Consider the following 15253-nt stretch of genomic DNA (forward strand, 5'->3'; position numbering starts at 1 on the left):
TTCACCTTGCCACTGGTCCTCCTCCTCCTCTTCTCCTTTCTTCCACCTTTCCCAGCATCAGAGCCAGTTGCGGAGGACTGGGTCCGAAGTAAGATCATTTGAACCTGGTCATTCGTGCCTTGGGTGAGGACTCTGGCTTGGCTTGTTCGACGATCTAATTCATCTAATGGTGATCTGATTTAGATGATCTAATTTAAATTAGATTTGATCTGATTTAGATCTAATTTGCCTAAGTTAGATGATCTAATTTCATCTAACAAAGTGAAATTCAACATAGATAAAAAGTAAGGTTTTACACTTAGGCAATAACTGTGTGCGAGATCTTGGAGTCCTAGTGATCGGTCACTTAACTATGAGCCAATAGTATGCGGCAATAGCTGAGAAGCCAATACAGTTCCAGGCTGCATTAATAGAGGGACAGAATCAATGCAGGATTGCAGGCTAATTCTGCCCACTGTCAGCAGTTCGATCCTGATTGGTTCAAGGTTGACTCAGCCTTCCATTCTTCCAAAGTTGGTAAAATGAGGACCCAGATTGTTGGGGGCAAATGTGCTGACTCTGTAAATCAGAGAGGGCTGTAAAGCACTAGGAAACAATATGTAAGTTTGAGTGCTATTGCTATTGCTATCGTGTGAAATTCTAGTACTGCTTTACCAATACTGGAATTTGCAAAGTGGTACTAGAGCTGGAACTGGAATACTGCATCCAGCTCAGGTCACCACAATATAAAAAAGATATTTGGAAAGAATGCAGAAAAGAGCAACAAAGATGCTTGGGGGGCTGGAGGCTAAATCATACAAAGAATGGTTGCAGGCATTGGGTATATTAGTGAAAATGAGGACTAGGGGAGACATGATAGCAGTGTTCCAATATTTGAAGGACTCCTACAAAGATGAGGGGGGTCAAACTATTTTCCAAAGCAGGACAAGAAGCAATGGATGGAAACTAGTCAAGGAGAGAAGCAACCTGGAAATAAGGAGAAACTTCCTAACAGCGAGGATAATTAACCAATGGAACAGCTTGCCTTCGGAAGTTGTGGGTGCTCCATCACTGGAGGCTTTTAAGAAGAAACTGGAGAGCCATTTGTCCAGAATGGCATAGGGTCTCCTGCTTGAGCAGGGGGTTAGACTAGAAGACCTCCAAGTTCCTTTCCAACTGTATTATTCTATATTCTTCGTTTTCTTATAGAGGTCCATGTTATTTTCAAGAGTGTTGTCCAACAGCAAATAATCAAAAGCATCAATGCTTTTCCTATCTTCAGATCCAACTTGTGTCCCCATCGAATGTCATGGCTTGTAAAAAATAGAACACAGAATAATCAGATTGGACGGCACCTTGGAGGTCTTCTACTCCAACACCTACCCCTTGGCAGGAGATCCTATACCAGTGATGGCGAACCTTTTAGAGATCGAGTGCCCTTTTAGAGACTGAGTGCCCACCCCCACTCCACCCCCTGCCCCTGCCCCGTCCCCCACCTCGCCTGCCCGCAGGGCCACTCACCACCTCCAGGGCCCGCTGCAGATCGCCCAGGCAGCCCAGCAGTGCCATGGCGGCCACGCCCTCTGCCACGCCCCGCAGCATCAACTGTGCGGGATGGGCCGTGAGGGCAGAGTCTTGTCTATGCTGCCTGGCTGCCATGTCCTTGGCTGCGCTGCTCCGCGTGGGCCACGCTCGGGGGTGACTCTTCTCCAGGGCGGCTGCTAGTGAGGAGGGGGTCGTGGGGGGAGGCGAGGCTGGGGCAACGGCACATGTGCCCACAGAGAGGGCTCCGAGTGCCGCCTCTGGCACGCGTGCCACAGGTTCGCCACCACTGTCCTATACCATTCTGGACTTTCTTTGGCCTTGATGAGATGGATATACATGATCTTAGGAAGAATAACAGAACAGAATAATAGAGTTGGGAGGTCTTCCAGTCCAACCCCCTACCCAAGTAATAATAATAATAATAGTAAAGTTGGAAGGGACCTTAGAGGTCATCTAGTCCAACCCCCTGCTCAGGCAGGAAACCCTATACCATTTCGGACAAATGGCTGTCCAGTCTCTTCTTAAAAAGCTCCAGTGTTGGAGCATTCACCACTTCTGGAGGCAGGTTGTTCCACTGGTTAATTGTTCTCACTGTCAGAAAGTTTCTCCTTAGTTCTAGGTTGCTTCTCTCTTTGGTTAGTTTCCATCCATTGCTTCTTGTCCTGCCTTCAGGCGCTTTGGAGAATAGCTTGACTCCCTCTTCTTTGTGGCAGCCCCTGAGATACTGGAAGACTGCTATCATGTCCCCCCTCGTCCTTCTCTTCATTAAACTAGACATACCCAATTCCAGCAACCGTTCCTTGTATCTTTTAGCCTCCAGTCCCCTAATCATCTTTGTTGCTCTTCTCTGTACTCTTTCTAGAGTCTCAACATCTTTTTTACATCATGGTGACCAAAACTGGATGCAGGATTCCAAGTGTGGCCTTACCAAGGCCTTGTAAAGTGGTATTAATACTTCACGTGATCTTGATTCTATCCCTTTGTTAATGCAGCCCAGCACTGTGTTGGCCTTTTTGGCAGCTGCAGCACACGGCTGGCTCATATTTAGGTGATTGTCCACTAGGACTCCAAGGTCTACCATTTCAGACGAATGGCTATCCAGCCTACCCTGATCTTTATCCTGGCCTTTTGCACAGTCTGAATGGATGCCTTTGCCACTGTCACTAAAGTGCTCATTTGCCTCCAGCATCTTCCTGTATCACTTCTGCTTAATAGAGGTGCCTGTCCCTGGGCGGCTGGGATGGCTGTTATGCCTTGGGCGTCCCGGACTGGAAGTATATCTTTTTTTGCATATTTTCTTGATGTTTTTCATTCATCCCTCTTAGGAACACCCTCTACATCAGAGGTCCCCAACCTTTTGGGCACCAGGGACCAGTTCCACGGAGAGAGGTTTTTCCACGGACCGGAGGGTGCTTGGTTTTGTGTCCTGCCTGCATCTCGCGGATGGGGCTTTGCTTGTTTGTGCGGCCCGGTACTGGTCCACCGACCAGGGATTAGTGATGCCTGCTCTACATGATGAGACAAGACAGCAAGACTTGGCATGAACACAAGTCTTTTGTATTCCATCTTTCACCCCACCCTCCCAATTTTCACAATTCTATCCCTGGACTCTTGCAGATGCTATAGGAAAGTGCCACCAGGGGGTGCCCTCTGCAAAGCAATTTCACTTTGGGAAGCCAAGTGAGCATGCCCAGAAAAAAAACTACCCAAAATGGGAACAGGTTGGGAGGAAGTGAGGATCCTTGCTAGAGTTTTACTTCTCTAGGCAGGAACAGTCTCTCTCTTTAACCCTTTGAGTGACGGCGTAAAGACAGGAAACAGTAAATGTGAGTCTTATCTTCCAAGGTGAAAAAAAAAGACAATTCTGTGCATGGAATAAGAATCAGGGAAGAGCAGGGACGACATGTCACCTAGCATCGCCTGCCAAAAAGGGGATTTAGACCTTATGTTGGGTCTATATGGAGGTATCTCTGGAGACTCTCCTGAAGGAGAGGAAATTGACAAGGAAAATTCACAGACTGGGTTTCTTTAATGTTTCTCTTTATGAGCTCTTCTCTAGCAAAGATTCATAAGATGAACATTTTCCCCAAATCCAAAGAAAAGCAGGTTTGGGACTCTATGTCAGTTGGGATGTTGATATCCGAACTGCTTTAATTCAAGCTTGGGATAACTGCTTCAGTTTAACTCTTAAAATAGCCCAAAATTGGCTTTTCTGTGCTTTAACCAAGGATCAGGGCTTTTATTCTTAAAAATAACCTGAAACATGCACCTAAAAGATCCTCAGTGCTTTGAACAATTATGGCTAAAGCAAGAGGGCTTCTGACCTTGAAAGTATATTTATGACAAGCCTTCACAAATGTTTTAGCCTGGGATCCAATAGGATATACAATCAGATTAAATGGAAAACTGGAAATATTTGACCAAGTGTTTCTATGTGTTAAATGTATAACCCTGTGTTGTGAGATTAAATAATTTGATGAGCAAAAACACTTTGCAGGAGCCCAGAACTTCAAGCAGAAAGAAAAAGCAGGCTACCTTTACAGCAAGCTTCAATGCAACTCATACAACTTCATAAAAAAAATAATATCTCCTCAGATAGCCAAAAAATACCACCATCCTAACCCAGGAAAAGAGTAATTTGTCCATATACCAAAATATCTCAGAAGCCGTCAGCAGAATATTTCAACCACTAGGCATCACAGTAGCCTTCAAACCAACAAAATTTCTCCATAACATTTCAAGCCAACTCAAAAGATTCAACAAGTCAAGAAGACAGAACAGGAATTATTTACAACATCTAATGCAAAAACTGTGAAATAGGATAAATAGCAGGAGGTATCTATGAACCCCAATTGGGAGTTCAAAGATATACAGTATTTAAAATTCTTGAATTTCATGTCTATGGAGAGTCACAGTCATCCAGATCATAGTTGTCCCAAAGATGCTTTTTCACCAGGCAACTGGACTTTCTTGTTTTTCTTTGAAGACGTTTCGCTTGCAAGAAGCTTCTTCAGCTCTGACTGGATGATAGGGAACATTCCTTGTGAAAAAGAATCTTTGGGTCTTGAATTTCACAATGCAGCATAAACAAATTTAATCACATATTCAACTGGGAAAGTGTAATTATCAAGCTAAATCTTAAAATGCAAGATAAGCTAGGCATTTGGATTGATCAGCCATTAACAGCATGCAGATATAAATCTAGTCTACAAATTTTAGATCCAAGAAAGAAGCATAGCACATGCCAAGCAATCAACACATAAACAAGTGAGAACCAACAAAATAGGAACAGTCTAAGATGAAACAATGCACAGGTCCATTGGAACCAAGAACCCTGATCAAGACAAATATGACAAGCTGCCACACATAAAACCAAAGCATTAATTATGTTGTCTACTTTGGTAAATAGATGTTTGCAGAAAAAGAAAACCAAGCTTGAACAAACTGTCAGGAAATTTCTCCTTAGTTCTAGGTTGCTTCTCTCCTTGATTAGTGTCAGGGAATTGCCCAGCCGGTGTCCAAATGGAGTCAGAGACACTGACACAAACTTGTAGTTTTACATAAATATATTTTACAACTATATACCGAGCAAACAAGATAGTCAGTCAACCAGGAACATCATCAGGTAAATCACAGGGCACACAAAAGAAAAAGGCGGGAAAACAGGAAAACTCCCCCCCCCACAGGAACCACCAATCAGTCACAACTATGTATTCTGGTTCACTGCACAACCTCACTGCTCCAACCACTAAATTGTAATATCTTAACAATTAGTTTCCATCCATTGCTTCTTCTCCTGCCCTCAGGTGCTTTGGAGAATAGACTGACTCCCTCTTCTTTGTGACAACCCTTCAAATATCAGAACACTGCTATCATGTCACCCCAATTCTTCTTTTCATTAAACTAGCCATACCCTATTCCTGCAACCATTCTACATATGGTTTAGTAAAGCCTCCCTAATCATCCTTGTTGCTCTTTTACATTTAGGCAAGAAAAACCAAATGTACAGGTATAGTATAGGTCAGAGGTCTTCAAACTTGGCCCTTTCCCTTTTTATGACTTGACTTCAACTCCCAGAATTCCTCAGCCAGGCACACTGGCTGAAGAATTCTGGGAGTTGAAGTCCACAAGTTATAAAAGGGCCAGGTTTGAAGACCCATGATATAGGTGGTACCTGGCATAATAATAGTAAATGTGAGATGGATACAATAGAATAACAGAATTGTAAGGGATCTTGGAGGTCTTCTACCCACTGCTCAGGCAGGAAACCCTATACCATTTCAGACAAATGATTGTCCAATTTCTTCTTAAAAACTTCCAGTGTTGGAGCATTCACAACTTCTGGAGGTAAGTTGTTCCACTGATTAATTGTTCTCACAGTGATGAAATTTCTTCTTAGTTCTAGGTTGATTCTCTCCTTGATTAATTTCCATCCATTGCTTCTTGTCCTGCCTTCAGATGTTTTGGAGAATAGCTTGACTCCCTCTTCTTTGTGGCAGCCCCTGAGATATTGGAACACTGCTATCCTGTCCCCCCTCGTCCTTCTCTTCGTTAAACTAGACATACCCAATTCCAGCAACCGTTCCTTATATGTTTTAGCCTCCAGTCCCCTGATCATCTTTGTTGCTCTTCTCTGTACTTTTTCTAGTCTCAACATCTTTTTTTACATCATAGTGACCAAAACTGGATGCAGTATTCCAAGTGGGGCCTTACTAAGGCATTGTAAAGTGGTATTAATACTTCGCATGATCTTGATTCTGTCCCTGTTAATGCAGCCTCAGATTGTGTTGGCTTTTTTGGCAGCTGCAGCACACTGCTGGCTCATATTTAAGTGATTGTCCACTAGGGCTCCAAGATCCCTCTCACAGTTACTACTATTGAGCATGGTACCCCCTATACTTATACCTATACATTTGGTTTTTCTTGCCTAAATAAAACATACATAAATTGCTGAATTTTCCGAGGAGGAGCAGAAGCTGGATCCATCTTTTAAAGGGAATGCTCTAATTCTGTACCATTTAATATATTATATATATATATTATATCCCGGAAGAGTCAGTCACCTGTGAAAGGACGGGCAGACAGACGCAGCAGGTTCTAAGCCGCCTCTCCCTCCTCCTCCTCCCTTTTTGGCCCGCCCCTGTCGTCAGGACTACGCAGCTGCCAATCAAACAGAACCGTTGGCAGAAGGCGGGAAGAAGTAAACGGCCGTTTGTGAGTTCTGACGGCGCGAAGCTCCTGAGAGAAAGGCAGAAGGAAGAGACCCAAAGTCCAGATTCCAGAAAAGAGTGAAATTCAAATTAAATTGAATTAAATTCAAGAGAGGCAGCTGGGAAAGAGGCAGCAGCTGAGGAAACCCGGGAGGGAGAGGCGCTTTTTGGCTTCCCTCAAGGATCGGCCTGAGGGGAAAGTTTCCCTCAGACGAGAGTCAGGAGGAACCGGGCCGAAAAGGCGAAGAAAGATGAATTAAACCGAACAAAACTAGAAAACAGAAACTGAAAAAGATAAAAAAAAACACCAAACTTGAGCTCGGTGGGAAAATGAGACAGACGGTCATTATTAATACGACAGAATTAGAGAAGTCCGCCATAAGCAAATATTTCGGAGATACCGAATGGAAAGGTATGAGAATATAGTGAAACTGGATTTTTATGGAATTTAGTGGAGAGAGGGCCTATAGGAAATGGATGGCTATGATGGAAAATAGTTTAAGATTAAAGGCATGTGGTAATTTACAGTTTTATTGGTAAGCTTTCCTTTATTAAAATAAACGTCTTGCGGCAAATACAAAAACTCAACCAAATGGGCAGGTTTTAGGGCTTTTGAGTCCAAGTAAGACACTTTTGATCCCTGTATTGGAGAGCCAAAAAATATCCCAAATGGCCTCCCTGAGATTTGCTAAGATTTCCCTCCCATCAAATTGTTTTTTCTTTTCCCTGTGTGCGGCAAAAGCGCATTTCTGGATAGTTATTTGTAAGACTTGCACCCTAAATCATTTTGGTGCGCGCTCCTATATATCTTGCAGGATATAGGATTTCACAGATGGGCATTTCTAAATTAAAACCCAATCAATTTATAAAGATTCTTCTGACTCCTTTGCCAACAATAATGTTTAATGCAAGTCATGTTGGCCTAATCCCTAATGGAAGCTTTATAGATTAAAAAAATGCCCTTCTTTCCTCAGATCCAGTACTTGGGAATTCAAATTCCTAACAACTGCAGACTTCATGGGTATCTTATGAAGCAGCATACAGTGTAAGTCTTAAGTGCTCTTGCTCTTGCTATCTTCTAATCATATTCTATTTCTATAAAGTTTTTCATCATTAATACACTTTTCTTTTTTTGGGGGGGGGAGAACAAAATAATCTACAGTTCATGAATTCAGTGGGAAGTGGCCCAAGAATGTTTTCGCATCTGAGACAGTTGTACAATCAAAGCAACTTCTGCGTTTCAAGAGAGCAAACAGATATGCTGATCAATTCCCATTAAAATTAAGTGGGTCATTTTCTGTTTTCAATTTCAAAGAAAATGTATTTTCTCCCCACCTTTTTAATGTTTGCTTGGACTGCTTCCTGTGCCATAATACACAGTTTATGCTTCAGTGGAATTTTGAGTTAACCCGATTTAAATGAACTTTTGGAAGAATTTATAAAATGTATCACACATGACAGTATGCAGGAAAACACCATACTAAAAATAAGCGCAGTTCACGTTACTGAAGAAACATTCACACACATTAAATATGGAAGACTTTTAGTGTTTAGAGCTAGAAAACAGTTTTGGTAATTTAGATGGAGTGTTTAAGGATACTGCAATTTAGAAAATCATCCAAAATTGGAATTGAAACTAATTATAATATGGTCAACATTCACAGTGTACAGATGTTGAAACCAAATATCTACTTGCTTGAAACACTCAGCTGGACCACATGTATTCTGAGTTGATATACCAATCAAATGTTAATTACATGCCACAAGTATGTTGACTCTTAGTGACCACATGAATTTTTTCCAGGAAGATCTGTCTTCAACTTGGCCTTTTAGCTATCTCAAAGGTGAATTCACTGTTTGTAATCAAGTCCATACATCTTGCTGCAGTTGTTCTCTTTCTACTTTCCCAATTAAAGACTAGGTTATCAAACAGCAACTCTACTTCATTGGGAAAATCTTGATCAACAGATAAAACAGGATTTCCTAATTAAAATAGCATCATTTCTGTCTTGCTTCCAATAAATACATCCTTGCCTTGTCATTTAGTAAAATTTATTTCCCATTGAAAAAGTGAAAAATCTCTTGGAAACAGGCTGTGTCAGTTGATCCTTCCCCTTTTTCAACTTAGCTAACATTTGTAAACATTTGGAAGGCAACTACAATCCTTTCAACTTTTTATTACAAAGGAAGCTACCATAAATAATTACTATAAATATTAAGAACAAAAAAACAAGAATGTATTCTTCATGAACTCCAGCTGGAAAAACAATGTAAGAGCATAACAATTCATCATATGACTGATAAAAGCAAAGAACATTTTAAAAAGAAGCTCTATCTCTACAACATACACTTAAAATTGAGTCAGATTAGATTTAGCCCTAAAGAGATCCAATCAGGACTGACATAAAACAACATGTATTTGGTTTGGAACCCAAAACAAACCACTGTGTTTTCCAACTTCTGTGAAACTATTTTGTGTTGGCCATGGTTCAACAGAAACATCTTGGTGGTTCTAGGTTTGGTCTGAAACAAAATTCAAGGGATCCTAGAGCAATGTTATGTGCTGAATGCAAGGAGGCTGCGTTCATTATTTTCTCTCTCCCGTGAACAGTTCTCAGCACAGTGTATTCCACATGATCTTCCCTGATTTCTGTGTCTTTTCCACTTTTAATTCATCATGAATATCTTTTAACTAGAGTTGTATTTCAGTTGGCTTTTAAAATAAAGAAACCCATTTTGTTTATCTAGATTCTAGACTATCTGGTACATCCCTAGGTTAAACTAACTCCATCCAACCAAACAGGGTAGAATCTTCCACTTTTGAGGTTACTTAAATTTCTAGTCTTAGAAATGCTGCAAAACTGGGCTTTTTCTAGGAATGCTGTCTCTATGTCCTTTTCAATTTTCATATGCATCTTCAGCAGAGATAAGTGATGTAAATAAACCCAAGCAGATATGAGCAGAAGGCAGATAATCTCCCTGAATTTGACCATGGCAATTCCATCCTGAATCAAGTCATATGCATTTTTTTTGCTTTTTAAAAATTATTTTGTTTGGATAAAAAAAAGGAAATAAGGCAGGAAGCAGAAGCCTCCCTCCCTTCTTAGTAGCAAGGGGGGAATGGCTGAAATGGCCATGATTATGCAGACCAAATCATCTGTGATTACAAACTGCCAACACACAGTTTGGGACCTACAGACAGCAAGAAAATACATTTAGGTCTCTCATTTGCATTTTTATGGTCCATGTGGTATGGCTTGTCTGGACATACATGATTCTTGTTTTCTTTTTTAAAGTGTTAGTCTCCCAAAATTGTCCTGGAGTCACCCAGCTTCTAAATTTAAAAATAATAGAAGGTTGTAGGTATTGTGGGAACAGAGTCAGAGGATGAAAAAAGTTTTTAAAATCCTTATTTCTGTGACATGGGCAACATTCTTTGCACCTCTTTATCTACAGTCTCCTACTAAACACAGAAAGGTGGCAAAATTATTTCACTGCTGCAATAAAATACTTAAAAAGAAACCACGATAAAAAGTATAAATTATATACCTGCAATTACAGAAAACTCTGTAAAAAAGATTTACATCACTATAGAAGTTACAAGACTACAATAAAACTGTAACAAGTCTAAGTAACTTTTAAGCGCTTTCAAAGACTCATTGGCTGAGTGAGAGATCCAGTTAGATCAGAAAAAAGTGTATTGACATTTTATTATGAACTGGTGTCCGATTAAGACCAGATCATGAGCGAGCCTCTCCAAAGAGGTTTCAACCCAAGTAGATGATAAAACCTGCCATATCTGGAGGAAAATCTGTTGGATGGTGAAAGTTGCAGGAACAAAAATATAATATTTCAGATTCTTCTTCACCAAAAGGATGTCATTTGAAAAAGTCTGCCAATTATCAGCCATCTGTTTGGCATCATCCTAAGAGATTTTGAATGGATCCCATTTAAGCCTTTCTGTTAACATGAGCAGGGTTCAGAAGATCTTTGAAAATTAAGATAAGGAAGTCTATCATAATTCATCAAAGCGCATAAATGCAATGGGGACAAGAAAAGGCAACAGTTGAAGCCACATAGATATTACAGGCCACATTTGCATAACACCGATGAATATGGCATTTCTGGCTCCACCCATGAATATCTGTGGAAAGATGAATCCAATTCTCACTCATGTCTGAATTGATATTTCATATCACACATCTGTTGTAAAAAGAGCCTTCTAGAAGCCCTTCTGGATGAGATTCCAGGTCAATCACAGAATGTAATTGCCTTCTGCAGTTCTGTTATGGGTGGCTTCCAGTTGACTGAGCCCATTCTCCACTACATTGTTTACAATATAAATATTACCAATCATTAAAAAAAAAGATTGAAGCTGTAGTTATTTTTCAATTATAAGCTGTTTCCATTCAGATGTTGCCAGGAGAGAGGACTACAATGACTCTATTATGTCTCTTGGTTCAGATTATTCACAAACTGCCCCAAATACCAAAAGAGACAATAATCACCGGTTTCCAGACCAAATAAAGGAGATTAAACAATTGTCAGGATACAAAGAGAAATAGGAAGTCTCAAAGTGAGCTGAAGTTTCTCCAACTAAGTCTCCATCTTGGCTGGATGCTGTGTGGGTGGTTTCATGCTGAGTAAGTTGCTCACTATATTTAAAGTCCTCGCCACACACTAAGCATTGAAATGGGTTCTCATCAGCATGAGTTCTTTGATGCGCAGTCAACTGATGCCTAAGAGCAAAGCGCTTCCTACATTCCAGACATTCATATGGTTTCTCTCCTGTGTGGATTCTCTGATGCTTATAAAAATTCCCACTCATCCGGAAACTCTTTCCACATTCCATGCATTTGTAAGGTTTTTCTCCTGTGTGGATTGTCTGGTGTTTATAAAGGTTCCCTCTCTTGCTGAAGCTCTTCCCACATTCCAAGCATTGATAGGGCTTCTCCCCCGTATGGATCCGCTTATGGGCTGTAAGGTTACTGCTCTTGCTGAAGCTCTTCCCACACTCGAGGCATTTATAGGGTTTCTCTCCAGTATGAGTTCTCTGGTGTGTATTTAGGCTTCCGCTATTGCTGAAGCGCCTTCCACACTCCATGCATTTGTACGGTTTCTCTCCTGTGTGGATACTTCGATGCTGGGCAAGATGCTGGCTGCGGCTGAAGCACTTTCCGCAGTCAGTGCATTGAAATGGTTTCTCCCCTGTGTGGATGCTTCTGTGCTGAATGAGATGCTGGCTGCGGCTGAAGCACTTTCCACAGTCCACACATTCATAGGGTTTTTCCCCAGTGTGAGTTCTTTGATGGACTGTCAGGCTGAAGTTCTGTGTGAAGCTCTTTCCACACTCCAAGCACTTATACGACTTTTTCCCCGTGTGAGTCCTCTGATGAGAAAGCAGGTGGCTGCTCATATTAAAGCCCTTTCCACATTCTAAGCATTTGTAGGGTTTCTCCCCTGTGTATGAACTTGAAAGCAAATTATGATCGAAGTACATCAGAGGGGGCTCCATGCACTTCTTGGTTTTCTGCCCATCACCTGCTGGAGAGAGAGAAAAAAATAGAAATTTAAAGCAAAAATGGAGAAGATCATTAGAGAATAATCTTAGTTGCATCTATATTTCTGCATTTCCATGCTCCCTGCAGTTTTTCTGGGTGTTTCTTGTCTATGGAGATTCTCAGTCATCCAGCTCATAGTTATCCCAAAGGTGCAATGGCAGCTAGACTTTCTTGTTTTTCGTTGAAGACATTTCTTCTTGGATGAGAGGCAAAACGTCTTCAAAGAAAAACAAAGTCCAGTTGCCTCGTGAAAAAGCACTTTTGGGGAAGATGTTTCTTGGTTTATTATTTTACAGTGTTTGTATCCTACACAAACATAGCTTTGGGCAGCACACAACAGTAGAAAAAATCATAATAAATGGGAGAATAGCCAGGGATTATTGCATTCACAATCACATCATGAATCAAAAGCCCATTGAAATTGAATACCATTAGAACTAAAGGAGTTCTGAGGCCCTCTATATTTCCAGGGGCCAGCCCATTCCAACATGTGGGGCCTATGTAGTTTTATCTCCTGTGCCCTGAAACAGGGTAGTTTTTGAATATGCTGCCAGTTCAAACAATATTTTTAGGTCCAATTTTCACTTGATTTTAGTACAGACGCACTTTTCCCATTTTTTTTATGATAATATCATTTTTGAAAATATGATTTAATGAGGAAATGTGTAAGCCTGGGGATGGGGGGGGGGAAACCTGCAATAAAAGGAAGGCCCAATTGGAAAAAAGTTGTCTTCCAGCCATTGGTTTAAATTTACCCAAAGAAGAATGGTTGGCAAAAAATAGCCCGAGATTATTGCAAATCCATATTGCATGAGAATAAGCTGCTGTAACAGAATGTAAAGTGGATTCAGAATCAGAATAGAGCTGGAAGGGACCTTGGAGGTCTTCTAGTCTAGACCCCTGCTCAAGCAAGAGACCCTATACCAATTCAGACAGATGGCTGTCCAGTCTCTTCTTAAAAACCTCCAGTGATGGAGCACCCATGATTTCTGGTGGCAAACTGTTCCACTGGTTAATTGTCCTCACTGTCAGGAAGTTTTTCCTTAATTCCAGGTTGCTTCTGTCTTTGGTCAGTTTTCATCCATTATTTCTTGTCCTGCCCTCTGGTGCTTTGGAAAATAAATTGATCCCCTCCTATTTGTAGCATCCCCTCAAATACGGGAATACTGCTATCATGTCACTCATAGTCCTTCTTTTTTCTAGACTAGCCAAACCCAAATCTTGCAACTGCTCCTCATCAGTTCCAAACACAAATACACTCACCAACAGCCCAACAAGATAACTGACAAAGATTTACTGTAAATTTTGTAAGACTGAAATCATACAATACAGAAAACATCTCCATTTTACCAGCTTCCATTCAGCAGATTTTAGATGCATCAGGCCACATCTGAATTCAGACTTTTGGGTCAAATAATAAATGCATGTTGTAACACTGATCTACATTAATTTGGCAGTGAGGAGTCCTATTCTCCCCAGGTTGCCTGTAAAATTGAGTTGGCCAGTTTCTCCAAGAGAATCTTGGTTTAGAAGATGCTTTTTCATGAGGCAACTGGCTTTTCTTGTTTTTCTTTGAAGATATTTCACTTTTCATCCAAAAAGCTTCTTCAGCTCTGACTGGATGGTGGGGAATGGAAGGATTTATACTCCTTGCAGATAGCTGGTCATTTGCATTCTTTTAGAGCAGACATGTCAAACACAAGGCCCGGGGGCTGGATGCGGCCCGCGAAGTGGTTTCATGTGGCCCGCGAAGCCATCCTGGAAACAGTGAGGGAACGGCCCCCTCTGCCTTGGCCCTGGCCCAGGCCAGTTGGGAGCCAATGTACAATTTTGTGGTGGCCATCTATGCTGAAACGCATTCAGTCTTAGCTCCATAAGCACCCCCCGCATGGCCTGAGAGGAACGGTGAGGCTCCTCCAGTGGACCATATCTTGGCACTTGCCCTGGTCCCACCCCTTTCTGCCAGAGACCCTCAGATCTGTCCCATTCCTGCCCAGGCCCCCACAGGCACCCTTGACAAGAATGATGTAGAGCTGGTCACGCCCACCCAGTAGGCCACGCCCACCCAGTAGGCTGCACCCACCCTGGCCACACCCACCCTGCCCCCTGAGGGCAACTGCAATGCTGATGAGGCCCTCAGTGAAATTGAGTTTGACACCCCTGTTTTAGAGAGTCCTTGAGGCCATCTGGAGGTTTATCTGTGTTGTCGGTCACCTGAGTGGTGCAAATGGGTGTGGAGCTTTCTTGGAACTACTAAAAGGACTGTCTTGTAGACTGAAGATAATGATGTCATATCCCCCCCTCTGCTGAGAGAGGGCTGTTCAGTTTTGACATAGATGGCCTCTTTGACCCCTCTTTCAAATCAGCGGCCCTCTCTGTCCAAAATGAGGACTTTGCTGTCTTCGAAAGAGTGGCCTTTGTCTTTTAAATGCAGATGGACTGCTGAATCTTGTCCTGATGGGTTTGTTCTCTTATGTTGTGCTGTGTGTAGCCCCACCATCTATTCAGAGCTAAAGAAGCTTCTTGGGTGAGAAGCAAAACATCTTCAAAGAAAAACGAAGTCCAGTTGTCTTGTGAAAAAGCACCTTTGGGACAACTGTGACCTGGATGATTGAGACTCTCCATAGAAATCTTTGTTTAGAGCTACTGCTTTTCAAGCACTTTCCCTCCAATGGAATATTAGTGAATCTTGTGAGCTCCTACTCTTGAGCAGACATCACAAATCTCTAGACCACATGAAACTGGAAAAAGCATGTGGCAGAACTGCCAGTCCAAAGCATGGCACTGCAGGTTCACCTCCTTCCAGTTTGCATAACAGAAAGAGGAAAGAACAGGAGGATAGATATTGGGATCCATGAATCCCCAGAAAAGGGATATGCCAAATGGATTCTTTAGAGAAGGGGTCCCAAACCCCGATCTGTGGACCGTCACCAGTCTGCAGAATGCCAGAAACTGGAC

At 41.8% G+C, this 15253-nt stretch overlaps 1 protein-coding gene across 1 annotated transcript in view; it reads right to left on the reverse strand.

The window, feature by feature from the left end:
- The window catches only part of LOC107287503, a 134721-nt gene that overhangs the window by 64095 nt on the left and 55373 nt on the right, over positions 1 to 15253 (reverse strand). Inside the window, 1 exon segment of the mRNA XM_029284153.1 lies at positions 11416 to 12194. Within this exon segment, the coding sequence (XP_029139986.1) occupies positions 11416 to 12194 (779 nt within the window).

The sequence above is a fragment of the Protobothrops mucrosquamatus genome, unplaced genomic scaffold (genome assembly GCF_001527695.2).
Source record: "Protobothrops mucrosquamatus isolate PMUCROS unplaced genomic scaffold, P.Mucros_1.0 scaffold395, whole genome shotgun sequence".
Lineage (NCBI taxonomy): Eukaryota > Metazoa > Chordata > Lepidosauria > Squamata > Viperidae > Protobothrops > Protobothrops mucrosquamatus.